At 34.4% G+C, this 27961-nt stretch overlaps 1 protein-coding gene across 1 annotated transcript; it reads right to left on the bottom strand.

Annotated features, from left to right (window-relative positions):
• Window positions 1-811: 811 nt before the first annotated feature.
• On the bottom strand, window positions 812-17178 carry LOC131174439 (uncharacterized). Its single transcript, XM_058137770.1, has 6 exons — window positions 16341-17178; window positions 15955-16295; window positions 15456-15588; window positions 1896-2143; window positions 955-1524; window positions 812-841 (listed from the first exon to the last, which is right to left on the bottom strand). Exons 1-6 carry the CDS (start codon window positions 17176-17178, stop codon window positions 812-814), a joined length of 2160 nt encoding a protein of 719 aa, XP_057993753.1.
• Between the last annotated feature and the right edge of the window lie 10783 nt (window positions 17179-27961).

Genomic DNA, 27961 nt, shown 5'->3' on the forward strand with positions numbered 1-27961 from the left:
AAAAATTTTACATGACTTTTAAACCTTAATTAAAGGTTTTAAATTCCTACCAAAAACGCTCATCACTTCCAAAAAGTAAGAAAATGGTTTTAAAATTCCTTGTAGTATATTTAATGGGTTATCAGTAGGCGAAGTATAGTAATTCATTAGGTATACTATGGAATCATGTTATACCTTATAGAGGGGTAAGGTGTGACACAACTCATCAATATTACCTACAACATCATTATCACAAGAAATATCCTTTCTAGGACCAAAAGGGTTAGCTTCATCAAATACAAATTGACTCCTCAACAACTAAGGTTCTCTTATTGAAGACTCTATATGCTTTACTAGATGTAGAGTACCCCAAGAAGATACCTTCATTAGTTTTAGAGCTAAATTTATCTAAATTATCTTTGGTATTCAAAATGAAGCATTTATAACTAAAAACTCTAAAATAACTTATTTTAGGTTTCTTGTCATTCGCTCATAAGGGGTTTTCTTTAAAATAGGTCTAATTAAAACTCTATTTGAAACATAATAAGCTGTATTAATGGCTTCCGCCCAAAAATAAGTAGGCAAATTACATTCATTTAACATAGTCCTCCCCATGTCTAAAAGAGTTCTATTTTTTTCTTTCAACAACACCATTTTGTTGGGGAGTCCTAGGAGAAGAAAAATTGTGAGTGATCCCTAGTGAGTTACAAAACTTATCAAATTTCTCATTTTCAAATTCTCTACCGTGATCACTCCTAATAGAAGAGATTTGAAACCCTTTTCATTTTGAAACCTTTTTGAAAATCTCTCAAAAATATCAAAACATTCATCCTTATGAGCAAGGAATGCAACCCAAGTATACCTAGAGTAGTCATCAACAATCACTAAGGCATAATATGCACCACCTAAGCTAACTACTCTAGTAGGACCAAATAAATCCATATGCAACAATTGAAGGGGTCTAAAAGTAGATACCTTATGAATAGATTTAAAAGAGCTCTTGACTTGCTTACCTATTTGGCATGCAATACACATCTTATCCTTTTGAAACTTGGTCTTTGGTAGCTCATCAACTAGCTCATCCTTGTTCAAGTTTGCAAGAAAGTCCATGCTAGCATGTGTAAGCCTTCTATGCCAAGTCCAAGAGTCATCACTAATAGAAACAAAGCACTTGACATCTTTGTTAGACAAAGCATGCAAATCGATAACATAAATATTTTTAATTCTTTTAGCAATAAACAACATTTTATTATCACTCATCTTAGACACAAAGCAAGATTTAGACTCAAAAACAAATCTATAGCCCTTATCACATAATTGATTAACACTAAGCAAATTATGTTTTAAACTATCAACCAAAGGCACTTTGTCAAGAATAGGGGAGTTTTCCTTACCAACCTTACCTTTTCCCACAATTTTACCTTTACCATTATCACCAAAAGTCACTTGCCCACCTCCATCTTTCTTTTCAAGTGAAAGGATGAGATTGGCATTTCCGGTTATGTGTCTTAAACATTCACTATCCAAGTACCACTTGCTTTCAAGCTTTCAGGATTTCAAGCACACCTACACATGATAATTCAATTTACTTTAGGTACCCAAATGTACTTGGGTCCTTGGGGGTTAGTAGTTCCATCATTAAAATCAAATATTCTACCATATCCCAGATGGATTTTCCTAATGGCACACCTATAGTTGGTGTGACCAATCTTACCACAATAGTGACAATGTCCATTGAACCTTCTATGTGTATGAGGGTGAGCAAATGGTCTCATATGACTAATCTTTTTATGTTCATTATGTGAATGTGAGCATGAGGCATGGTGAGTGTGATAATAGTTATGAGTCCTAGTAGCATGTCCCCTACGAAGATTTGGCCTAGACGCAAATCTTTTAGATGTATATGTCCTACTTACATTTTGTGTGGAAGCATTTTGATGAATTGAGATCTTTCTAGTTTCATTTCCACTAGATGTCTTTGGTTCTTGTCCTCTAGGATTAGAAACCATTAGATTAGGCATTTGAGGACTAGGCTCATTAGAACTAGATGCTTTAACAAAGATGGTCTTAGAAGGAGGTGCTTGGGTAAATTTACTATAGCCAAGTCCATACTTGATGCTAGGAGACCTTTGAGAGTCCAAAATTGCAACAAGTTTGTCCTTTCCTTTAACAAATTTGGAAAGAGAAGTTTTTAGCTCAATAATTTCATTTTTCAACTTCTCATTTTCTAATGAAAGCTCATCTAATGATTTTCGCACATTACTATCTAAAGGTCTATCAACCTTATGTTAGTTATGTGTGCCCTAGAGCATGCACTAATCTTGAAACTTGTAAATAACATTATAAATATCATAATGGCAATGAACGTTTCATTTAAATGTTATATGTGTTTAATTCCATATTTATTTGAAATTGTCCATTAGCAATATGTTATGTGTTCTATTCTTATGAGATAAGAATATGAGTGGCAGAATACATGGGACATTTGTTATAAATCAGAGTTCGTAGCTAAAGGCTATTTTGGTGGGCACATTATATCGAAAGAGCTGTCACCTCTTTTTTATCTCCATTGATCAGTATGAGATACTGATGAATATGGAATGGTGAGCCTCATGCCATCTGATATGAGATATAGGGATAAATACAGGGGACACTTATGAGATAAGTAGGTCAAACTTGTGACGTTTAGATAACATTAACATGGCTTTTACTCGAGTCAATAAAATGCTATCTGTGTCATACTAGTGCGTATAATTCTTAGACCAGAGATGACAAGGTTGTCTCTTATATGGGTGGTTTGAGTTTGATACCACTTACATATCTGTACCGTGTATGGATACTTTGGTGTGTGTTGATTCAGATTAGTCATATGTTGGGATAGGTGTTCAGTCAAGAGGGGATGCGTAGCCTTAAGTAAATAAGGTTAAAAGTCCTATACGGATTTGAGCTATTCTTGACAAGATTAAGTTTCTGGCCAGGATGGATGACTTTGTCAGGAAAGGTGTTTCTTGATGGTAAAGTCTTATATGTCAAGAATCAGATTTCAAATGAGTGCATAAGATTCCATAAAAGGGGTTTGACTCAACCATGACCCTAAATGGAATTGGGACATAATACAGAGGGATTTTAGTGCATGGTAACGTATGATTAAAGGTTCATTTTAAGATAAACCTTATTGCTAATTGGGTGGCCATGGCATGCTATGCTAGGTGTCCACCATGGTTTATGAGATGCCTAAAATGATTTGGGGAAATCCTTTATGGTCCGGAAGAGTTCCAATGATATTAAGAGTTAATATCATTTCTCATTGCCAATTAGTAATGAGCCTAGTAAGTCACACACCTACACAAGTTAACCATTAAGTAAATTATGATTTAATTGATTAATTAAAGAGTTTAATTAATTAATTAATTAGATTTGGTTTGTAATATGATTACAAAGTCCTTAGCATGACTTGAAACCAAATCTTGCATATTGGATGTATTATATAAATTGAATTTATATTTAAATAGTTTAAATATGAATTCAATTGTGAGATTAATTAATAGAGATTAATTAATTAATTAATTAATATGTGATATAAATTAATTTGAGGGAGAAATTATAATTTTGGATTGAGAACTCAAAATTCATTGCAAGGGCAAAATGATAATTTTACAAGGTGACACGTGGCACCATGAGATGGTGACACGTGTCACTCATGGATGTATGCCATTTGTCTTCCATGTGATGGAAGATGATTGTTGATGATTTAATCTTGTCTTAACAAGTGTCATAATGAGATTAAGACACATAAAAAGCTATATTAAATTAGAGCTTGACATGTGGCACTCCATTAATGGGTTTTATCTCTTGTATATAAATACAAGATAAGAAGAATTGACTTCTTCTTCTTCCTCCTTGAGACCTTGGACGGCAACCTCTCTCTCTCTCTCCTTCTTATTTTTTTCCTCCATTGATGATAGAAAGAAAGCTTGTTTCTTCTTGAATCAAAGACACTAGAAAAGGTTTACAGCTCAAATACATCCATAGAAATCACCTAAAGCAAATACATAATTGTTAATGGTTGGCAAGCATCAAAGAGAGAACTTGGGCTGCCTAAGGTGATCTTGGTGGAAGCTTATGGTGGACAAGCTAGAGGAGCAATAAGTGGTGCTCTTGGAGACTACCAAAGGGAGCAAGAAGTTTGATTCTACACCCCTTCAGGTTAGTTGTCTTTAAACCCTCTTTTAGTTAGGGTTTGCTAGGTTTAATTGTTAAACCTCAATCCGTAATGGCAAATGAATCACAAATGCATGTTGAAAGAGTGTTTTGACATGCTTTAGGGCATTAGAGAAAGGCTAGGATCATAATACACTTATATTTATACATGAAACCCTATATAAAATTTTTGAAATCCATCCTCTAAGGCCCTAACCATGCTTCCCAATGCCATCAATTTAGTATTAGAGCCACTATATTTGCCATTAGGATTGTTTATGGGACTTAATTATGTGATTGGATGAGATTTGGGGTGATTTGAATGAGATTCAGATTGAAAAACCCTAAGAAATTGTCTTTGCCATAAGAAACACAGCCTGGGGGCGTGTCCCAGGCAACGGGCCGTGTTTTTGGGTTTGTGGCATAAAAATGGGCAGAAGGTTACATGGGCCATGTTACTAATTAACAAGGGCCGTGCTTTTGCACCACATGGGCCGTGTAATTCGATGCCTCATGCCTTGTAATTGTTACACGGGGCGTGTTTTACATGGAGGGCATGTTTTGGCAAATTAAAGGGTTTTTTATGCAATTCTTGTGTAATTTGAGACCCTAAATTAAGCCTAGACCTAATTAAACTGTTTAATTAGGATTTCCAGTCATACAAATAATATTTTGAAAAATTGTTTTCATGAAAATTGAATTTGGGAAGGGTTCCTAAATTTGAGATTAATTTGAATGAGATTCAAAATTAGTTATAAATTGGGTATATGATATTCAATTTAATTATGCATGTATATTTATGTTTAAGTGTTAAATGTTAATATGCATTATGGATGATTATGGACAATGAAAGACCAATGTGATTGGATTTATTTCTTTTGTTCTTCTTTGGGATGTAACAATTAATTTTATTTATAGTGGCATGTAATATAAGTGTTATATTACATAGGATGTAATTTCATTTGTTTAAGGACTATAAGGTCCATATTCTTGTAAATTCACCTTGGTATGCCAAGGGTTACTTTGTAATTGAATTGCAAGAAGCATGAAGAGATTAAGAGCATTGGTGGGACCAGTGGTAGCACATCAAGATCAAGAGTTGATTTATGTACTCCGTCAGCATCTCTTGTAATAAAATAAATGAAATGCACGTAGGAAATGCCTTAATTCAATTCTTGGTGGCTTAGAATTGAATCCCTTACAAAATCCATGATCATACCATTTTATTTATTATCCATGTATGCATGAGATGTATATGAATGGATGCTTGTATGAGATACATGCATGCCAAATGGATAATGTGCAAAGTGAGATCTTAATAGTAATTAAGCCAACCACAAAATCTTCCAAAAAATGATTAAGTTGGTAATAATATAATTATAGTAATTATATCATGGCTCTCCACTAGGGTAATTAAATTTGGAAATTTTAGATACTTAGACTGTCGGCTATGGTTACATAGGGATGGTTTTCGTAGTCTAAGAGATTTTCTAAATTTAATTGTTAAAGCATGTGATGTTGTGAGCATGTGGGTACTTTGGTGATCAAGAATGGATGTACCTGAGATCATCAAGGTTCAAACTTCCATACTCACTGGCCTAGTGCGCTCAACTTAACTAATGTAAGAAAGACCAATAATGGATGTACCTGAGGTTTTGAGCATTAGAAGCCAAAATTTATTGATTGAATTTCACATAAGATGTGATGAGCAAGTGTTGTTCATTTATATGTTGTTAAAAGTATCCAAGAAAATGTGATTTGAGGATGGTTAACAATATATAAGAATTCAATCACCTACTAGAAATCCATCCAACTAGGATTTTCGGTTCCTACTATGGAAGTGTAGGATTTGCCAAGTTAGTTGGAGGACCAATTTGATTAAAAAACCATAATCATATTGGCAGTTAATTTACTTGATATAAGATAACTAATTTGAATCTTGCCTTTTTCTGTAGTAATTGAATCTGATAATTATGGCACAAAGGTCCAACCCATTATCACGCATACTAGATGACAATAGGCTCACCGGACCTAACTTTTCTGATTGGCTAAGGAATTTGAGAATTGTTCTTAATCTTGAGCGTATAGGATACATTCTTGATTCTAAGATTCCTAGTGCACCATCACTTGAGGCCACAGAAGAAGAACATGACACTTTGAGAAAGTGGCATAAAGATGACATGCAAGCCAAGTGCTATATGCTTGCTTCAATGACTAATTAGTTACAGAAGCAGCATGAGAAAATGCAAACATCTTCTAAAATATTGAGTCACCTTCAAGAGTTGTTTGGTGAAAACAGTATGTTGGCTAGATATGATATATCTAAACAATTGTTCAGAATGAAAATGCATGAAGGCCAGAATGTAGGAGAACACGTCCATACCATGATCCAACTTATATAGCAGCTGGAGGCATTGGATTTCTCTATGGACTTTTCTCTTCAAATGAATTTGATCCTTTAATCCTTGCCGAAGTCTTTTGCAAGCTTTATCACAAACTTCCATATGATTAAACAAGAATGCACTTTGGCTGGTCTTCTGAACATTCTTGTGATTGCCCAAGGCAATATGCCTAGCAGGAAGGGAAAGGAAGTGGCACTTATTACTTCTTCTTCTTCTAGTAAGACCAAGAAGAAGAAGAAAAGCAACAAGAAGAAGCCGTCTTTTATCCCTAGTCCTTCTGGTAGAGTGGGCAAAAAGAGCAAAACTGTGAAGAAGAAGGCAAAAGCAGCTCCTGCTGACAAGGGAAAATGTTTCTACTATCAAAAGGATGGGCATTGGAAGAGAAATTGCCCAGAATACCTAGAGTTGGTAAAAAATAAGAAGGCAAGACCTTTTGAAGGTATAGCTGTTTCTTATTTCCTAGATTCTGGTATTGCTTATCATATTAATTCTGCTTGGGTCATTGATACTGGTTCTAATTCACATATAATTTCTGATGTGCAGGAACTAGTAAATCATAGGAGCTTGGATCATGGAGAAGTGAGGTTGAAGATTGGTGATTGTAACACCCTCACTATAGCAATTCCGTACATTCTACTGTTTCGGTGATCGGTGTCGGTCCGGACAGCTAGAATGTCTAGAAAAATATTTAGACTAGAGTGAGGAGTCATAAATAACTCAAATAATAATAAGAAAAATTTAGAAAAAATTTTAGAAATAAAATACAACCAAGTTAAATGAGTCGGTGCCCTAGCGATGGGTAACCCAGTTGGAAGTTGCGGTCTTCGCAGCTAGAAGCCCTAAACCCAGGGAAAATTCATAAAATAATTTTTGGGACTCTAGAGAAGAGTCATTGAGGTTTCTATGACATTAGAATGCCAAGAAAAGGCTTAGAAAATTTTTTCGATCGGTACAGACGATTTTAGCTCAATAAGCAAAACGGAGGGCATTTTAGTCATTTTGTCTTTAGAGATAAGTTTTGGCCTACTTGTCCAGTTAAGTAAATAATTATTATGACATAAAATTTGAATAAATATTACTAAAAATTTAATTGAAAATGAGTAGAAAAGAAAAGGAAAGAAAATGAAGGAAATTTGGAATTATGACATCACATGATGTCATTAAAATGCCTCCACCCAATCACATTGTGACACATGTCTTTAAACCACTTAAAATGAGTAAAATGGGCAGAAAAATTGAAGGAAACAATATGTTATCTTCTTCAAACTAGCCGCATCTCTCTCTTCTACACCCTTCACCATTGTCAATTCAACCAAAGCTCCATTTCCCTCTCCATTTCACCATAAAACCACTAGCTTGCTTCACTAAAATTTATCCTTGCAACTAGAGCAAGCTTGAGGCAGCAAAAAGGAAGAGAAAAGAAAGAGTTTTAGAAGCTTAGAAATTCCATCAAACAAGGTTAGTGCATATACTTCTTTCCTTCCTTCCTATCTTTTGTTTAGAAAGCTAAATTGAGTTCAATTTGTTGAAGAATAAAAGAAAATATGTATGTATAACCAACCATGAATTTTGGCAGCTTTAAGTGAGTGATGATTTTGATGATTTAAACTGAATTAAATTGGTTTAATGATGGTGTTTGAGGAGTGTGTATGGATTAGAGGTTGAAGTCCAAGTGTTATGCATGAGTAGGAAAATTGAAAATTTAGGGTTAGGGTTTGGGCAACAAATTTATGATTTTGCTCATGTAGTGGTGAAAGGAAGTTCTAATGGTCAATTAGTGACCATTTGGTTGTGTTTGAGTAGGAAATGAAGTGAACTGTGCCATGGGAATTGAGGTTAGAGGTGCTGCCTTGAGTGACCTGCAAGTCTAGATATGAGTCCTGTAAGGTTGGGCAGCTTTAACTTGAGTTGTGTAGGTTCAATTGGTGCAAGGTCAATTAGACATAAAACTAAACACATAATGGCACAACTTTGTTTAAGAAACATTGCTCAGAAAACAAACTTAGGATGACCTAAAAATTGGCCAAATCCGGGTAACCAATTCTGGACCTAGTAAAAGTGACCAAGCCATAACTCAGTGTAGAAATGTCCAAATGACCTAAATTTTATATCAATAAAAAGTTTAGACAATTTAGAACAACTTTTATAAAGAACACAAACTCAAATTCTGAACCTAACCAATTCAAATTGCTAGTCCAAGTTAGGACACCAAATTTGGCAGAACCAAATTGCCCAGAAATTTCTGGGTACAGGTCAATTCGGCTAGTTATGGTAAAATGGCCATAACTTGAGCTAGAAAACTCCAAATGGAGTGATTCAAAGAGGAAATTAAAGAAGACATAATAAGAAACAACTTTTATGAAGAAAAGTTAGCCCAGTTTTTACTGTAGAAGTGTCAAATGGAACAGTAAATTTAGGTAATCAAAACTGAAAATTTAGAAATGCATCTAGGGGACTTTAAATTGCAATTGGCAATTAATACTAACAAATGTAAAACTCAAAATGTGGGATCTTGGTGTAATTAGAATTAACATATCCATTAAGTATGAAAAAGTCAACATTTTGGTTGACTAGTAAGGTGAATAGTAATCAAAATGGTTTGCAAATTAAGATGAAAATCTAGAACCAATTCTAAGCTTAAATGTTTAGAATTGTATGATAAATGTGGATTATGCATCTTAGTCAAAATTGTTAAAGGGAAATTAAGGCCATAAATTTGAAATCCATGAAATGTTCATGGATTGCTTGAAACATTAAAAGTAAGTCACCTAATTGATGTGAATAGGTAGTTAGGGCTTATATGTCCATCACAAATAGAATTCATAAAATATTAGTAATTCAACTTGAAATATAAAATTTATAATTACATAAGTAGATTTTCGAATGTATAAATGAGAAAGGAAAAATGTTTTGAATACAATGGTACATGTGAACTATTGTTTTGAATTGTGATCAATATGGATAATATAATAACTATATAAATTACGATGAATGCATAAATTATGTAAATATTAGACTTAGAGATTTATGTTTCTATTATGAAAAAGATTAAAATACTAGAAATTATAATTAGAACCTATAATGAAATAATGAAACTTATGAACACTTAATGGTACTATGCGCTCATGTATTGCCTAGACACGTGTGTCAGATTGGATAGATTGGCATGCCAATAGGGTATTGTTTTAGCAGTACTGCGAAAGGCTTTATGCCTGTATTCATGGCTTTATGCCCGCACTCATGGCTTTTATGCCCGATTATGTATTATCATGGCTTTTTAGCCATTCTGACTGCATACGTGGTTGACGTTCCGTGTCCCATGGTATGACAGCTCGAGGCACCGTGGTGTCCAATGCCAATGACCCGTTATCCAGTTTAGTCAGCCTGTCATAAGTTACTTAGGCAGTGAAATTTATTAAAATAAGTTAAGAATATTAGTAACTGAAAATATTAGCAATTAAATAAATGAGGAAGAATATTTAAAATAAATTAGATTAGTTATTTAGCAGAGAAAAAAAATTGAAATGAATTGGAACGATATTAAAATTTAATTATTATGAAAGAATTGAGCGCATCTAAAGAGGAATAAATTAGAACAAATGATAGTTAATACTAGAAGAATTATATGAAATTAGATTAAATTCTAGAGTATCCAAATTTTGATCCATTTCTTTTTTTTTTATTGTATATAATTTTCTTGTTATATTATTGCACCCTTAAGCAGCAATGCTTAGCGCGATGGATTTGTTTTCTCGTGCAGGTACTGAAGGTAAAGCCCAGTGAATATTAAACAGAGATTTTAGAGTTCTGATCTGCAGAAGTGTCTGAAGTATTCAAGGTTATCACCTCCTCAGCAATGCATGTAGATAGGGCTCACAAAGTTATTTTATGTATTTATAATTAGTTATTATATTGAAATATAAATTATAGAATTGTAATTAATTTGTATATTATGTAAATTGTAAATTATGTAAATTGTAAATTACGTAATTAATAGAAATTTGAAATTTTTGATATATGAAATGAGCATGAATGAATATGCCTGGTAATGAATAAGAATCGAAATATATGGACACTATCAGAAATGATGAGCATGGATGAGATCTTTATTTGAAAATATTATTGAAAATTTCAAACAAGTAAATAGTGAATCACGTCAATATTTAATAAAATAAGGGAAACTCCACTGGTTTCTCCGTAGAGAAATAATTGATATTAAATATAACGAGATCAAATTATTAAAGGAATAAAGTAAGATAAGATAGGGTGCTCCGACACCAAATGTAGCATGCCTTACTCGGCTACACTGTAGACGGGTGAGGGGTGTTATAGTGATGGATCAAGTGTTGATGCCAAAGCCATCGGATTTACTTCTCTTATTGTAAATAATCATTTTGATGATGATGTTTTGTATTTAAAGGATGTTTTGTATGTACCCAATATGTATAAAAATATCATTTCTGTATCTAGTTTGACTAGAGACGGTTATAAATTTAGATTCATAAATGATGTATGTACAGTTTATTATGGTAATAAGTTGTATGTTTGGGTTATTTGCAAAATGGTCTTTATTATGTTGATAATGAATGCAAAACAGTTCCAAGCACCAAATATGAAATATATGCAATAGAAAATATCAACCTTAATCTAAAACAATTTTGGCACTTAAGATTGGGTCATATAGTAGAAGATAGGATCACGAAATTGGAAAGGATGGGGATTTTGTCCACTTTAGGAAATGAACCATCACCAACTTGTGAGTTCTGCCTTCAGGGCAAAATGACCAGATCTCCCTTTATGGGACAAGGGCAAAGAGCTAAAGATATTTTGGAACTCATACATAGTGATGTGTGTGGGGGCCATTTAGAGAAATGGCTAGAGGTGGATATTACTACTTCATTACCTTCACTGATGATAAATATAGGCTTGGATATTTGTATTTAATGAAATACAAGTCTAAATCCTTTGAAAAGTTCAAAGAATTCAAGGCTAAAGTAGAAAATCAAATAGGAAAAAGTATTAAAACCCTTCGATCTGATCGAGGTGGTGAATACTTAAGTACACAGTTTGATGAGTTCCTTCGAGAACAGGGCATAATTTCACAATTGACCCCTCCAGGTACACCACAATTGAATGGTGTGTCAGAAAGAAGAAACCATACTTTGTTGGACATGGTACGCAGCATGATGAGCTTCACTGATTTGCCTATTTCCTTATGGGGATATGCATTAGAAACTGCATTGTATATTCTTAACAGGATTCCAACTAAATCAGTTTCTTCCACACCTTATGAGATATGGCATGGAAGACACCCATCCCTTAAACATGTTAAGATATGGGGTTATCCAGCTTTTATAAAGAAGCTGAAAATTGATAAATTGGAAACAAGGTCCAAAAAAGGTAGATTTGTTGGATATCCAAAGAGTTGGATATTATTTCTATCTTCCACAATCACAAAGAGTTGAGATAAGTAGAGATGCAATTTTCTTGAAAAAAGAGTTTATTCAAGAAAGTGGCAAAGGAAGAAAGATAGAATTGGAATTAGAGAATTCCACAAATAAACAACAACCTACACCCATGGATGTTGATCCAGTGGGAGAGCCTATGCCTATAAATAATACATCCACAACACCAGTTCTTCGTAAATCTAGTAGAATATATCATCCACCAGAGAGATATGGATTTCTTCATTATAATGAACAAGAGTTGTTTATTCATGAATAAGTTGATCATGGAGATGATCCTACTAGTTATGAAGAAGCTATATCAGATATAGATTCTTCAAAATGGCTAGAAGCTGTGAAATCTGAAATGGATTCCATGCATAAAAACCAAGTTTGGGATCTTGTAGACCCACCTGTGGGTATTGTACCCATAGGATGTAGTGAAAGGGTTTCACCAAAGGGAAGGAATAGATTATGAAGAAACATTCTCTCTCGTAGCCATGCTTAAATCCATAAGGATTCTTCTAGTTATTGCAGCACAATATGATTATGAGGTTTGGCAAATGGATGTCAAAACCACTTTTCTCAATGATGTTAATGAGGAAAACATATACATGGAATAACCCAAGGGTTTTGAATTCAATGAAGGTTCCAAGGTGTGCAAGCTTAAGAGATCCATTTATGGTCTTAAGCAAGCTTCTAGAAGTTGGAATAAACATTTTGATGAAGCCGTTAAAACTTTTAGTTTTATTCAAAACATTGATGAACCGTGTGTGTATAAAAAGACTAGTGGGAGTATGATTACCTTTCTAGTGTTATATGTGGATGATATATTACTGATAGGCAATGATCTTGGTATGCTAACATCTGTAAAAACTTATTTTTCAAGTACTTTCTCTATGAAAGACCTTGGAGAAGCTACCTATATTCTAGGAATTCAGATTTATAGAGATAGACCGAAAAGAGTAATAGGTTTATCCCAAAGCCTTTACTTGGAAAAGGTGTTGAAGAGGTTCAACATGCTTGATTCCAAGAAAGGATTGTTACCAGTTAGGCATGGGATTCACCTTTCTAAGGAACAGTCTCCCAAGATTCCCGAAGAAAGGGAAAAGATGGCCAAGGTTCCTTATACTTCAGCTATAAGAAGCCTAATGTATGCCATGCTGTGTACTAGGCCTGATATTGCCTACGCTGTTAGTGTGACTAGTAGGTTTCAATCCAATCCAGGTTTGTAACACTGGATAACTATTAAGAATATCCTTAAATACTTGAGAAGGACTAAGGATTTATTCTTGATATATGGAGGAGGTGAACTTCAACTAGAAGGATTTACAGATTCTGATTTCCAATCAGATATTGATGACAGAAAGTCTATCTCGAGGTTTGTATTTTTGTGTAATGGAGGCGCTGTCTGTTGGAAAAGTTCCAAATAGACAGCTACAGCAGACTCCATGACTGAAGCTAAGTATGTTACTACATGTGATGCTGCAAAAGAGGTTGTTTGGATCAAGAAGTTTATTTCAGAACTGGAAGTAGTTCCTTCCATTGAGTCAGCAATTCCTCTCTACTGTGACAACAGTGGAGCCATTGCTCAGGCAAAGGAGCCTAGGTCTCACCAGCGATCCAAACACATAGAGGGGCGATTTCATATTATCAGAGAGATAGTTGGAAGAGGCGATATTGCCATGCAGAAAGTAGCTTCGGATGACAACCCGGCTAATCCACTAACTAAGGCCATGACACAACAACAGTTAGACAAACATCTTGAGAAGATGGGTCTTAGATACTGTAGTGAATGGCTCTAGGCCAAGTGGGAGATTGTTAGTTATGTGTGCCCTAGAGCATGCACTAATCTTGTAACTTGTAAATAACATTGTAAATATTATAATGGCAATGAAAGTTTCATTTAAATGTTATGTACGTTTAATACCATATTTATTTGAAATTGTCCATTAGCAATATGTTATGTGTTCTATTCTTATGAGATAAGAATATGAGTGGCAGAATACATGGGATATTTGTTATAAATCAGAGTTCGCAGCTAAAGAATATTTTGGTGGGCACATTATATCCAAAGAGCTGTCACCTCTTTTTATCTCCAAAGATCAATATGAGATACTAATGAATATGGAATGGTGAGCCTCATGCCATCTGATATGAGATATAGGGATAAATATAGTGGACACTTATGAGATAAGTAGGTCAAACTTGTGATGTTCAAATAACATGAACATGGCATTTACTCGAGTCAATAAAATGTTATCTGTGTCATAATAGTGCATATAATTCTTAGACCAGAGATGACATGATTGTCTCTTATATGGGTGGTTTGAGTTTGATACCACTTACATATTTGTACTGTGTATGGATACTTCGATGTGTGTTGACTCAGATTAGTCATATGTTGGGACAGGTGTTCAGTCAAGAGGGGATCCATAGCCTTGAGTAAACAGGGTTAAAAGTCTTATGCAGATTTGAGCTGTTCTTGACAAGATTAAGTTCTTGGCCAGACGAATGACTTTGTCAGGAGAGGTGTTTCCTGATGGTAAAGTATTATATGTTAAGAATCAAATTTCAAATAAGTGCATAAGATTCCATAAAAGGGGTTTGACTCAACCGCTACCCTAAATGGAATTGGGACATAATGCAAAGGGATTTTAGTGCATGGTAACGTATGATTAAAGGTTCATTTTAAGGTAAACCTTATTGCTAATTGGGTGGCCATGGCATGCTATCCTACGTGTCAACCATAGTCTATGAGATGCCTAAAATGATTTGGGGAAATCATTTGCGGTCTGGAAGAGTTCCAACGATATTTAGAGTTAATATCATTTCTCATTGCCAATTAGTAATGAGCCTAGTAAGTCACACACTTACACAAGTTAACCACCAAGTAAATTATAATTTAATTGATTAATTAAAGAGTTTAATTAATTAATTAAATAGATTTAGTTTGCAATAAGATTACAAAGTCCCTAGCATGACTTTAAACCAAATCTTGCATATTGGATGTATTATATAAATTGAATTTATATTTAAAGAGTTTAAATATGAATTCAATTGTGAGATTAATTAATGAAGATTAATTAATTTATATGTGATATAAATTAATTTAAGGGAGAAATTATAATTTTGGATTGAGAATTCAAAATTCATTGCAAGGGCAAAATGGTAATTTTACAAGGTGACACGTGGCACCATGAGATGGTGACACATGTTACTCATGGATGTATGCCATTTGTCTTCCATGTGATAGAAGATGATTGTTGATGATTTAATCTTATCTTAAAAAGTGTCATAATGAGATTAAGACACCTAAAAAGCTAGATTAAATTGGAGCTTGACATGTGGCACTCCATTAATGGGTTTTGTCTCTTGTATATAAATACAAGATAAGAAAAATTGACTTCTTCTTCTTCCTCCTTGAGACCTTGAACGGCAAGCTCTCTCTCCCTTTCCTTCTTTTGTTTTTCCTTCATTGATGATAGAAAGAAAGCTTGTTTCTTTCTTGAATCAAAGACACTAGAAAAGGTTTCTAGCTCAAATACATCCATAGAAATCACCTAAAGCAGATACCCTAATTGTTAATGGTTAGCAAGCATCAAAGAGAGAACTTAGGCTGCCTAAGGTGATCTTGGTGGAAGCTTGTGGCGGACAAGCTAGAGAAGCAACAAGTGGTGCTCTTGGAGACTACCAAAGGGAGCAAGAAGTTTGACTCTGCACCCCTTCAGGTTAGTTGTCTTTAAACCCTCTTTTAGTTAGGGTTTGCTTGGTTTATTTGTTAAACCTCAATCCTTAATAGCAAATAAATCACAAATGCATGTTAAAAGAGTTTAGGGCATTAGAGAAAGGCTAAGATTATAATACACTTTTATGTGTGCATGAAACCCTATATAAAATTTTTGAAATCCATCCTCTAAGGCCCTAACCATGCTTCCCAATGCCATCACCTTAGATGAGGTCTCATTCTCCTTCCATAAACTAGCAAGCTCACTTTTTAAATGTTTATTTCTCTTATGACTTAATTCTAGTTCATCATTCATAACTTTAAGAGCATTAACTAGTTCATCATAAGAAAATTCAACAACATCATCATTTAAAGTTACTTCATTGGAGCTTTTCTCCATTGCCATAAAGCACATTTGGGCAATTTGATCACCAATCTCCTCATCTTCGGAGTCACTTGATTCATCCCTTGTTGCTTTAAGTGCCTTCTTCTTGAACTTCTTAAAAGGCTTCTTTAATTTGGGACAATCCGTTCTAATGTGACCTGGCTTGTTTCATTCAAAGCATATGGGAGGATCCCTCTTGCTACTTTCTCCCTTGTCCTTCTTGAAGTTCCTCTTTGGGATGAACTTCTTGTTTTGGAAGAGCATCTTCCTTATTCTCCTTGTCATTAAAGCCAATTCTTCCTCATTAAACTCATCATCTTCATCACTTGAGTTTTCAGAAGATACTTTGAAAGCAATGGTCTTTTTGGCTTTGTTAGGTTCCTCCACTTGCTCTTTTTTGAGGGTCATCTCATAGTCAATGAGATTTCCTAAGAGCTCATCAAGTTGTTCCTTGCTTAAGTCCTTGGAATCTTTGAGTGAAGTTACTTTGGGTAGCCACTCCTTAGGGAGACTTCTTAAAATCTTCTTTACTAGCTCCTCATTTGTGAATGTCTTTCCAAGGGATTCAATTCCTCCTATAATCTCTGCAAATCTATCATACATCTCACTTATGGTTTCATCCAACTTCATCTTGAACAATTCATATTGATAGATGCGAGAATCCATCTTATTCTCCTTTACTTGACTAATGCCCTCATGAGTAACCACCAAGGCGTCCCAAATTTCTTTTGCAGTAGACTTCATACATACTTTATTATATTCACTTCTACTTAATGCACAAAGTAGAACATGAATAGCCTTATCATTTAAAGCCACTCTTCTTTTCTCTTGCTCACTCCATTCACCCTTAGGCTTAGCTACATGCACACCATTAACAATTTTAGTTAGGGTGAATGGCCCATTTTCTACAACATCCCACAAGTCAACCCCTTCTGATTTAAGGAAATAATACATCCTATTTTTCCAATACAAGAAGTTATTACCATCAAAGAAAGGAGGTCTTACCACCGATTGACCTTCTTGTGTATTGAGGGTTACCATTAATCTTTACTCCAAGATGATTAAATCTTGTAGAAATGAGACTTGCTCTAATACCACTTATTGTCCCTTGTAGCAACCCAAGAGGGGGGGGGGGTGAATTGGGTTCTAATTGCAAGATTAAAGATTAAAAGAAATTTAAGCACAAAGAAGAGTAGAGGAAGAATGATGACACAAGAAATTTATAGAGGTTCGGCTATCCCAAGCCTACGACCTCTCCTCAAGACTCTCCTTGAGAGTTAACTCGACTAAAATTCTTCTTTGGGTAAAGAATAAACCCCTTACAATCACCACCAGAGCAAACCCTTTCTCTTTTATAAATCCCTTTACACTCAAGAGCTATTTAAAGCTCTATCACACTCAAAATTACAATAAGTGCTCATAATAACCTTGAATGAACTCTCAGAACAATGAATTTACAACTCAAATATCAAGTTCTCAACATTAACTATGGTAGCTCAAGTTCTAGAGAGAGAGAATGAAGAAAATCTTTAGAACACAATAAATTTCTAAAAGATTGTTATTTCAAAACTTGTTTCTAGTTATAAATGGTGCCTATTTATAGTTTGTGCAAGAAAATAGCCATTGGGGGTGCATTAAATGCAAAACTAGCCATTCAACCACCCAAAGCTCTATTTTATTAAGTTGCAGAAACCCAGGTTCGGCTACCAGAGTTATTTACTTTGGCTGCCGAAGGTTGAAGCGCCAAAAATCAACTTTTGAAAAGTCACTTTTGGCTGCCGAAGTTTCCACTTTCGGCTGGCCAAGTGCTCTCTGGATAAAATGACTTTTAATGCCCAAAAACCATGATTTAAAGAGTGAACTTCGGCAGTCGAACTTCCCACTTTCGATTGTAGAAGTGCTCTCTAGACAGAAAGTGTCAAAAGGGCACTTAGGCTTCGGAAATGCGTAACTTTTTTATCGAAACTCGGGTTTTCGATCCGTTTGAACCATTGAAAAGCTAATTTGATAGACTTTTCAATGAAAACACTTTCAAAAACAAATTTACATTTCCCAAATGTGAAAATTTTATTTTAGTCCCCCTTGGTTAAGAAAATGTTACAAGTAAAGACACCAAGAAATTAAGAGTTTAGAAAACTCATAACTTTTTTATCTGAACTCAGGCTTTTGATCCGTTTGAACCATTGGAAAGCTAATTCAATGTATTTTGCAACTAAAATACTTTTCAAAATTAATTTTTCATTTTTGAAAGATTTATTTAATTTTTCCTTGATAAAGAATTAGGTGAAAACCAAGTTAAACAAAATATTCTTAGTACCACCTAGACTTGAGCCAACACAATTAATTAAATGAGATATACAAGATATAAAATAAATAAAAGTTACATTGTAGGGTCTCATAAATGTTTGTTTCCTTATCTTGCTCTTCCTTAACCTTGATTTGAAGCAATTTGGCAATTTTGAATCTAGGGCCTACAAACTCAACACAAACACTTCCAAAGTATATTAGTAGCATACTAATTGTTTATTATCATCAAAATATGGGTTAAGACACCTAGGTCCAACACAATTAAAGGAACCACTCCAAGTTCTGTTACAAACTTCTTTATCCAAACAGTTTCCTTTGCAGCATCAAATGCAGCAATATACTCAGCCTCTGTAGTGGAGTCTTGTAATGTCCTAAACTTATGAGTTCTAAACAGTACTATTTTCAGTCCATGAATAGTACTATTCAAAGCCAGTTCGATGACTAAAAATGAAATAAAAATAAATTGAAATAAGCAGTATAAAAATTAAAGTGACCATTGGGTTATGGACTTAAATGTCATTATTCAAAAAGATAGACTATAACCCGATGAGGGGCATTTCGGTCATTTGACACCCAAAGTTGACTTTTGACCTAAATGTCCATTAAAATGAGTGACATTAAAATATTGAAAATGAATTAAAAATATGAAGTGTTAATGGAAATTAATAAAGGGACATAAAGGGGATTAAGGGAATTAATATAATTATAATTATATTAATTAATTTTAATTAAAAATTATAACAAATGATAATTAGACACACAATTATATAAGGGACAAAATAATTAAATGAATGAAAAGTCTTCATCTTCTTCCCAAAACTCCCTCGGCCGAACCTCCCTCCATAGCTCCTTCCACCATTTTTTCTCATTTAAAGCTTTAATTCCTTAAATTCTCACCACAAAATCTCTAGCCACCAACATTAAACCTTAATATTTTATCTAGGTAGAATGATTGATAGCAAAAAGAAGAAGAGGAAGTGACGGTTTGGCAAGCTTAGAAGCTCATCAAGTGAGGTTAGTGCAATTATTAGCATTTCTCTTTCTTCTAATCTTGATTATGGAAAGAAGTGCATAAAAAATTGAGAAATTTTGTATGTTTGAGTGAAAAGTAATTTCAGCCAGCTTGTGTGGAAGGAGGATTTGATGTGTTTAATTGTAACAAAACTTGAATTCTAGCTTAAATAAGGTGATAGATATGAATGGTGTGTTGAATTGTAAGTGATTGTATGAAATTAGGATTATGTGGAAGTTAGGGTTTTGGAAATCTGGGAAATTTTATGCTATGGTATAAAATTGATGTTGTTAGGGTCAAATATTGACCAATTAAGGTGAATTAATGGTGAAATGAAGTGGTTGGTGAGATGAGTTAATGATTTGGAAGTGTGCTTGTTGTGCTGAAATTCTGGACCCTTGAGTCTAGTAGGTTTGAATGGCTATAAGTAGATCTACATAGCTCTGATTGGTGTGAGATCAATTGAAGATAAAACATAAGACATAATGCTAGAAATTTCATGACGGAAGATTGCCCAGAAAATGACCACAAGTTGCCCTAAGTTAGACTTGAATCCAAAATTAATGTTCTGAACTTGGGCAGAAATGACTATATGAATAGCGTTTAGTGATTTGAGCATAACTCATACTAGGAAACTCCAAATGACCTGATTCTTAAACCTATGGAATTCTAAGACATAGGAGAACATTTCTTATAAAGATTAGAAAACCTAGTTTTGACCCTAACTCAACCAAATTGCTAGGCAAACTTAGTCCATCAAATCTGCCTGGACAAAACCTGAATCTGGAAATCCTAAATTTTATAGTTTCCGACCAGTTGTGGTAAAAATGTCATAACTTGAGCTACAAAACTGCAAATGCAGTGATTCTAAAGCCAAAATGCTCATAACACATAGAACTACAATTTTTGTGTTTTTACCAGAACCCAGATCCTAAAGCAACTTAGAGAAATTATTAGGAGAATTCATGGATTCCCAACCTGGAATTCCTACATCTGAACCATTTTTGCCATTTGACCCCAGGACAGTTATTAGACCATAACTTTCACTAAAAAATTCCAAATGGGATGAATCAAAATGATCTAAAAACCTAAGAACTAGGGCTACAACTTTGGTTTAGAAACCTTACTAAAATTTTGGGTATAAGATCCTTAAATATTAATTGTAAGACTGACCTAAAACTTGAAATCTTGGAGTTGCAGTATTCATGAGTTTAGGTTGGTTAATTAGCCATAATGTACCCTACACAACTCCAAATTTAGTGATTCTTGAACTTGTGTAACCATGAGACATAGGAGAACAACTCATATGAAGAACATCAAGCCAAATTATGACTGTAACTTGCCCAAATAGCTTGATAAATTTGAGTTCCAGAATCTATCCTGTTCTAGAACAGCATTGGTCACTGGACTAGTACTCAGTAAATTGATCATAACTGGAGCTACAAAACTTCAAATTAGATGACTCAAAAAGGAAATTAAATCTAAGACATAAAGGAATAACTTTCATTAAGAAGTGTAGTTAAATTACTACTGTAGCTTGGCCTAATATAAGGGTCAATTCAAGATGCAATTTCTGAAAATTATGAAGTACCCTAAAATGACTTGAACATCATTGGTGATTAATACCAATGACTTAATGATCATGAATGTGATGTGAATGTGTATTTGGGACTCATGTTCCCAATATGATTAGAACAAAATTACTATGGAGCATGAATACTTAAGAATATTAATTGCCCATGTAAGCCTAAACATGTGTGTATGGGTTGGATAGATTGGCATGCCAAGAAGGGTTGTGTTTTGCAGTACTGCCTATGGCTTTATGCCATTCTGTTATCATGGCTTTTATGCCATTCTGTTGATTATGGCTTCCAGCCATTATGTTGCATTATGATATGCATGGCTTTATGCCCGATTTATTGTTATGGTTTTTTAGCCATTCTGTTGCATATCTGGTTGACATTCTGTGTCCCATGGTATGACGACCTGTGACACCCCTTACCCGTCTAAAGTGTAATCGAGCAAGATATGCTACACAGTGTGCCGGAACACCATATCTTATTTCATTACAATTTACTCTTTCTTAATTTATTTTTTTATTAATTTATTAGTCATTAAGTGAAATTTATGTCATTTTATTTTATTTATTGAAATTATGAATTAATTTAAGGTTTCAAAAATTTTATAGAAAATCTGACAGAGTGCCGGCTAAAAATGAAGAAAATAGTTCTTCAGAACCTGTGAAAAACACTCCCAAATTTTCATTCATTCCCAAACTCCAAATAATTTCAACACAAAGTCATCATAGTTCATCAAATTTCAACACTTCTCAACATTTCAACTCAAAATTTCAATTTCATTCCATGCATGAATAATTACATACTCATATTTACAAGAAATGTTCAAATTCATTAACTCATAATATGTACAATAATTACATAAATTTATCATTTACATGACAAAATGTACATCTAGTACAAAATGTAAAATACAAAATGAAGCCTAGCAATCCTACCAAATGCACTGCTGGTCGAGGTACCACAAAATGCAAAATGTATATCCAAGTCTGATTCCCAGTCTACGGTCTACTGAGCTTGCGCTCCGTATCTCCAGTACCTACGCGATAGAAAATCCAATGTGCTAAGCATTTCTGCTTAGTGGTGCCATAATACAAGAAAATATAATATACAAATAAAAGTAAAAATTCCCTAGTTATTTTGCTTATAAGAAAATAAATGATTACTAAATTATTATTTAGTTGAAAGCCCATTACATCTTATGATATTAACTCTTCCTAACATTTTATTAAAAATCCAATGAGCCTTTTTTTATTGAAATCATTCTTGTTCTTTATCTTGATATTTAATTTTCTTACTTCCTTTAATAATCAATTCAATTACATTTATACTTTTCCATGCCTAAGTAAACTATACAAATTGACCGGACTGGATAAACGGGTAAATTGACACTGGGAACCTAGTACCTCGGGCCGTCACACTATCGGTCACAATGTGTCTCCCGGTGTACAATAGAACAGCTGATAAGCCGTTACAGTAATCGGGCATAAGGCCAAGTATCACAATAGTGTCAGAATGGCTAAAAACCATAAAATCACAGAATGGCCACTTAAGCCATAAATCACAGAATGGCATGATGCCATATGCAGTGCTGCTATCAGAACCCTATTGGCATGCCAACCTATCCAAACCAATCACACTAGGCCTACTAGGGCATATTATAATTTTAGATATGAAATTCTTTGCAATTGAAGTTCAATAGTTACTAATCATCCCATTAGTCAACTAAAATGTTGACTTTTCATAGACAATAGGTATATTAGTCATAATATCACCAATATACCACATTTTGTATTCTAAAATTGTTGGCATTGGTTGCCAATACCATTTCAAAGCTTATTGTTTGTTATTTAAAATTTTCAGATTTCATGCATTAAGTTTACTGTTCCATTGGTCATTATTACAGTGGAAATTTGGCAAAATTTTCTTCATAAAAGTTGTTTTTTTATGTGTCTTCTTTAATTCCCTTTTTGAATCACTCCTTTTGGAGTTTTCAAGCTCAAGATATGCTAATTTTAGCAAGGCTGGCTGGATTGGTATCTACCCAGAATTTCTAGGTAGAATCCCATTCTGGCAGCTTTGGTATCCTGATTTTAGTGGGCAATTTCATTAAGTTCTGGTCAGAATTTGGAGTTGTGTTCCTCATGAAAGTTGTCCTAAATTGCGTAAGCTTTCTATTAATATAAAATTCAGGTCAATTGGATTTTTCTACACTGAGTTATGACTTTTGGTAATTTTGCCCAGGGCAGAATGTGTGTTACCCGGATTAGATCAATTTTTAGGGCTACTTAGTTTAGTTTTCTGGGACATGTTTCTTCATCAAAGTTGTTTCATTTTGTGTCTAGTTTAACCTCCAGTTAGCCTTGCACCAATTGGAGTTGCATAACTTTAGTTATAACCATAAGAGCACACTGGACTCAAAGGGTCTAGAATGCACTCATGAGACAGCCTAATCTTTACCTTAATTAATGTCACAAATCACTCCAAACTTGGTTCAAACTACACCAAATGGTCAATAATTGACCATTAAAATATCAATTTGAGCTCAATTGCATCATCCCCCAAATATTGGTTCAAAACCCTAACCCTAATTTATCAAAGTCTCCAATTCATGCATTTCACCCCTAATTATTATGCTAATTATAGAATTCATGTTAAGGGCAGCTTATACACTCATTTAAATCAAAGAAAATCATCACAACCCTAAGATGACCATTGCTACCAAAAAAGTAGATTGGGCATATCAATGGATTTCATTTTAATTCCTTATACTTTTTAACTTAATTCAACTTCGTAGACATGAATTTAAAGAAAGATGAAGATATTGGAGACGAACCTCTTTGGACCTCCAACTTGAGCTTGTTAATCTTCAAAATCTCTCCTTCTAATAGCTGCCTAGAGGTGATTTAAGGTGTGAGGAGAAGGTTTAATGAAGAAAGTTTAAGGTTTTATGGTGAAAAGGTGAGGTTTGGCAAGAGAGAGAGAAGAAAGCTCTTCAATGGTGAAGGGAGAGAGTGGTTGCCGAAAATTGAAAAAGAAGGTCTGATTTCTTTTTAATTTTTATCCTTATTTATTTAGTTTTTATCCTCTTAAAATGCTTGTCAAACTCCCATTGGTTGGCAATTTAATTTATTGTAAATTTTAATTTAAGCTTTATGACATCATGGCTTATGTCATAAGTCAAATTTTTATTTCAATTTCTTTTCTTTTTTACTTATTTTTAATTTAATTTTCATCACTTTTTATTCATATTTTATGTCATATAATTTACTTACTTAATTGGACAAATTTGTCAAAAATCATCTCTGAAGGCGAAATGACCAAAATGCCATTCATTTTGCTTAACGAACTAAAATTGTCTGTACCAATCTAAAAAATTTTCTAAGCATTTTCTTGGTATTCTACTGCCATCGAAACCTCAATGACTCTTCTCTAGAGTCCCAACAATTATTTCGCGGAATTTCCCTCGGGTTTAGGGCTACTAGCTATGAAGACAACAACTTCCCGTTAGGTTATCCATCGCTAAGGCACTGGCTCATTTAACTTCATTGTATTTTATTTTTAAAATTTTCCCTTGATTTTTCTTATCATTATTTGAGTTATTTATGACTCGTCACTCTAGTCTAAATATAGTTCCAGACATTCTAGTTGTCCGGACCGACACTGGTCACCGGAACAGTAGAATGTACGGACTTGCTATAGTGAGGGTATTACAACTCTTTCCCTCTAATTTAAATTTCGTCCTCGAAATTTACCTAACTTATGTAATCGAGGAGCTGCTATCTCCTTGCTTCTTCACTTCCTTGTATTGCCTCATCAATATCTGGGTTCGGCTCCTCTCTAACCTCCATGGCATATACCCGTGGTGGCACCCTGATTTCAGGCCTTTCAACTGTCTCAGAAATAACCTTCCGTGAAATATTAGTCGTCTCAGCTCTACTAGGTCTTCTACCCCTTTGTATTGTGAGGACAGATCTATCAGTTTGTGCTGGAGCTGTCAAATCACTCCTCTGAGGGCAATCTCTTATGAATGATTCGTAGCCCCACACTTTAAACACTCTCCAGTTAATAATCGACACTCATCTCTGTGTCTCCTACCACAGTGCGTACATTCAAGCACTGGGGCTGATCCCCTTGTTACTGTGCCCGAGAAGCTAGCTACAGATTTCCCAACCTAGCCTCTCTGGCCCTGTGTCTGGTCCTGTGAACCCTTTAACTTCTTACTATCAGTCGATATACTTGACTACCTTGATCCAAATTCCCTCTTACGCTGCCTATCTTTCTTCCTCTGTTCACTTACTCTGACCCTTTCCACTTTCAGTGAGGCTTCAACTAGTTTTGCAAAATCCGAAATCCCCATAGTTGTTATCATAGTTTTGATATTATCATTTAGCCCCTCTTCAAACCTTCTGCACCTCTCTGCTTCTGTGGGGACCATCTCCCTCCCATATCTATTCAGTCTCTCAAATTCTCTCTCATATTTTGCTATGGTCAGCTATCTCTGCCTGAAACTAATAAACTCTCTTATTCTGTCTTTTAAATACACACTTCTCACATACTTCTTTCTAAACTCCATAAGGAAGAACTCCCAAGTTATCTTCTCTGGGGGCACCTCACTAGATACTATGTCCCACCACTGATAGGCATCATCTTGGAGCAGAGACACAACACCCTCTAGGTTCTACTCTAGGGTATAATGGAGTTGCTTCAGTACCCTTATGGTTCGGCCTAGCCAATTCTCAACTGCCACTGGGTCATCTTCTTTCTTGACCAAGAAGTCCACAGCCCCAAATTTTCTAAGCTTTTCTAAATGTGACTTCTGCTATGGTGGTGGTGGTGGTGGTGGTGGCGGTGGCATAACCCCGGCCATTTGTCTGAAGAATTCCGCCATTTGTTGAAACATAGCCGATGGAGGTGGTACAGATACTTCTGGTGCTAGTGGAATGAAGGAGCGAAAGCATGAAAATTATCATATTAGAACATTGAATTCAAAAATTTTCTTCTAAGGTCTCATGCATCATGTAAGATTCAATATGTACCTAATTGATTTCAATGTTCAATTGCATATTAAAACACTTTTAATATGTATTTGGATCTACATTTTCCATTTAAGATTTTAGGATTAACAAATTAATTCATTAGAACCCTAGATTAATTCAAGAACATGTGCACTAACCTTTTGATGCACTGTAGATGTGTTTAGTACCTTTGGGAAGCACCTAGGACCCCAAATATTGTCCCTCTAGTTTGTCCACACCAAGATCACCAATGGCAGCCCCTTGAACAGCTTCTCAAGCCTTGCCAACCAATTAGAAAATAGGGATTTTCCTTTAGGGAGGTTGTAGATGTATATAGGACACTAGAAACAATTTCCAGCAATTTTAATTCAAGAGAATACAAGCAATTCTCTTTGAATTGATAAGAGGAGAAGAAGAAGATGAGAGAGGCTTAGAGGTGGCAGCACATATGAGAGAATAATCAGATTGTTCTTTCATTCTTTCATAACATCACATTATATAATTAGGTCATCACTTAAAACCCTTGCCACATGTCATCTTCTGATTGCACCTTAATTTTAATTGACCTAATCACATTAAGCCAAGTGTCAAAGCTAGGTTTAATCTTGACTTTGATCATCTTACATGATTGGAAGACAAATGGCAAGCTTATATGGTGCCATGTGTCACCATCTCATGGTGCCACATGTCATCCTGTGAAATGACCAAATTACCCTTGTGTTTCAATTTTGAGTTCTCAATCCAAAATAATCAGTTCTCCTCTTCTAATCAATTTATATCAAATATAAATTAATTAATTAATCTCTATTAATTAATTTCTCATAATTAAATTCATATTTAAACACTTTAAATATAAATTTAACTTATACTATACATCCAATAATCTAGATTTGGTTTCAAGTCATGCTAGGAACTTTGCAATCTAATTGTAAACCAAACCTATTTAATTAATTAATTAAACTCTTTAACTAATTAATTAAATCACATTTAACTTGGTGATTACTTATGTGTGTGTGTGACTCACTAGGCTAATCACTAATTGGCAATGAGTATGATATTAACTCTTAATATCATCAGAACTCTTTCTTACCATAAATGATTTCTCTAAGTCATTTTAGGCATCTCATAGACCATGGTTAACACCTAGCATGGCATGCCATGGCTACCCAATCATTAATAAGGAATACCTTAAATGAACCTTTTATCATATGTTACCATGCACTAGAATCTATCTGTTACAAAATCCCAATTCGAGCTAGAGTCATGGTTTATGTCAAACCCCATTTGCTATGAATATTATGTTCTCTTTTAATTCTAATTCTTGATTAAAAAGATTTTCTCATCAGAAACTCTTTTCTGATTAAATCTGTCTGTCCTGGCCAAGAACTTGAAACATCAAGAACAATTAAATGAATGTTGAATTTTATTCCTATTTACTTAGGGTAATAGATTCCATCTTGATCAACACCTACCTCCATATATAACTAGTAGGAGCCAACACATGCCCTTATACCCATACACAGTACAAGTATGAAAGCAGTATCAAACTCAAACCACCTATGTACAAGATAACTGTGTTATCTCAGGTCTAAAGATTATATGCACTGATATGATTTATGACAAAGCATTGATAAGAGTAAACTCCACATGCTTATGATAAATGTCACTGGTTTGGCCTACTTATCATGCATAAGTGCCTATCATCTTTGTTATATGGCATGAGACTCACCATTCCATCTTATTTACATCTCATATAAATAACTTGGGAACAAACATGATTACAATCTTTCTGGATAAGTCATGTCCTTATTGTGAAGTATCCTCGATTGTGAACCAATTTATGATAATTTGTGCTAGAAATACTGTCACTCATTTTCTTAACAACTTAAGAATAGAATTTCTAACAAAAT

The sequence above is a fragment of the Hevea brasiliensis genome, chromosome 16 (assembly GCF_030052815.1).
Source record: "Hevea brasiliensis isolate MT/VB/25A 57/8 chromosome 16, ASM3005281v1, whole genome shotgun sequence".
Lineage (NCBI taxonomy): Eukaryota > Viridiplantae > Streptophyta > Magnoliopsida > Malpighiales > Euphorbiaceae > Hevea > Hevea brasiliensis.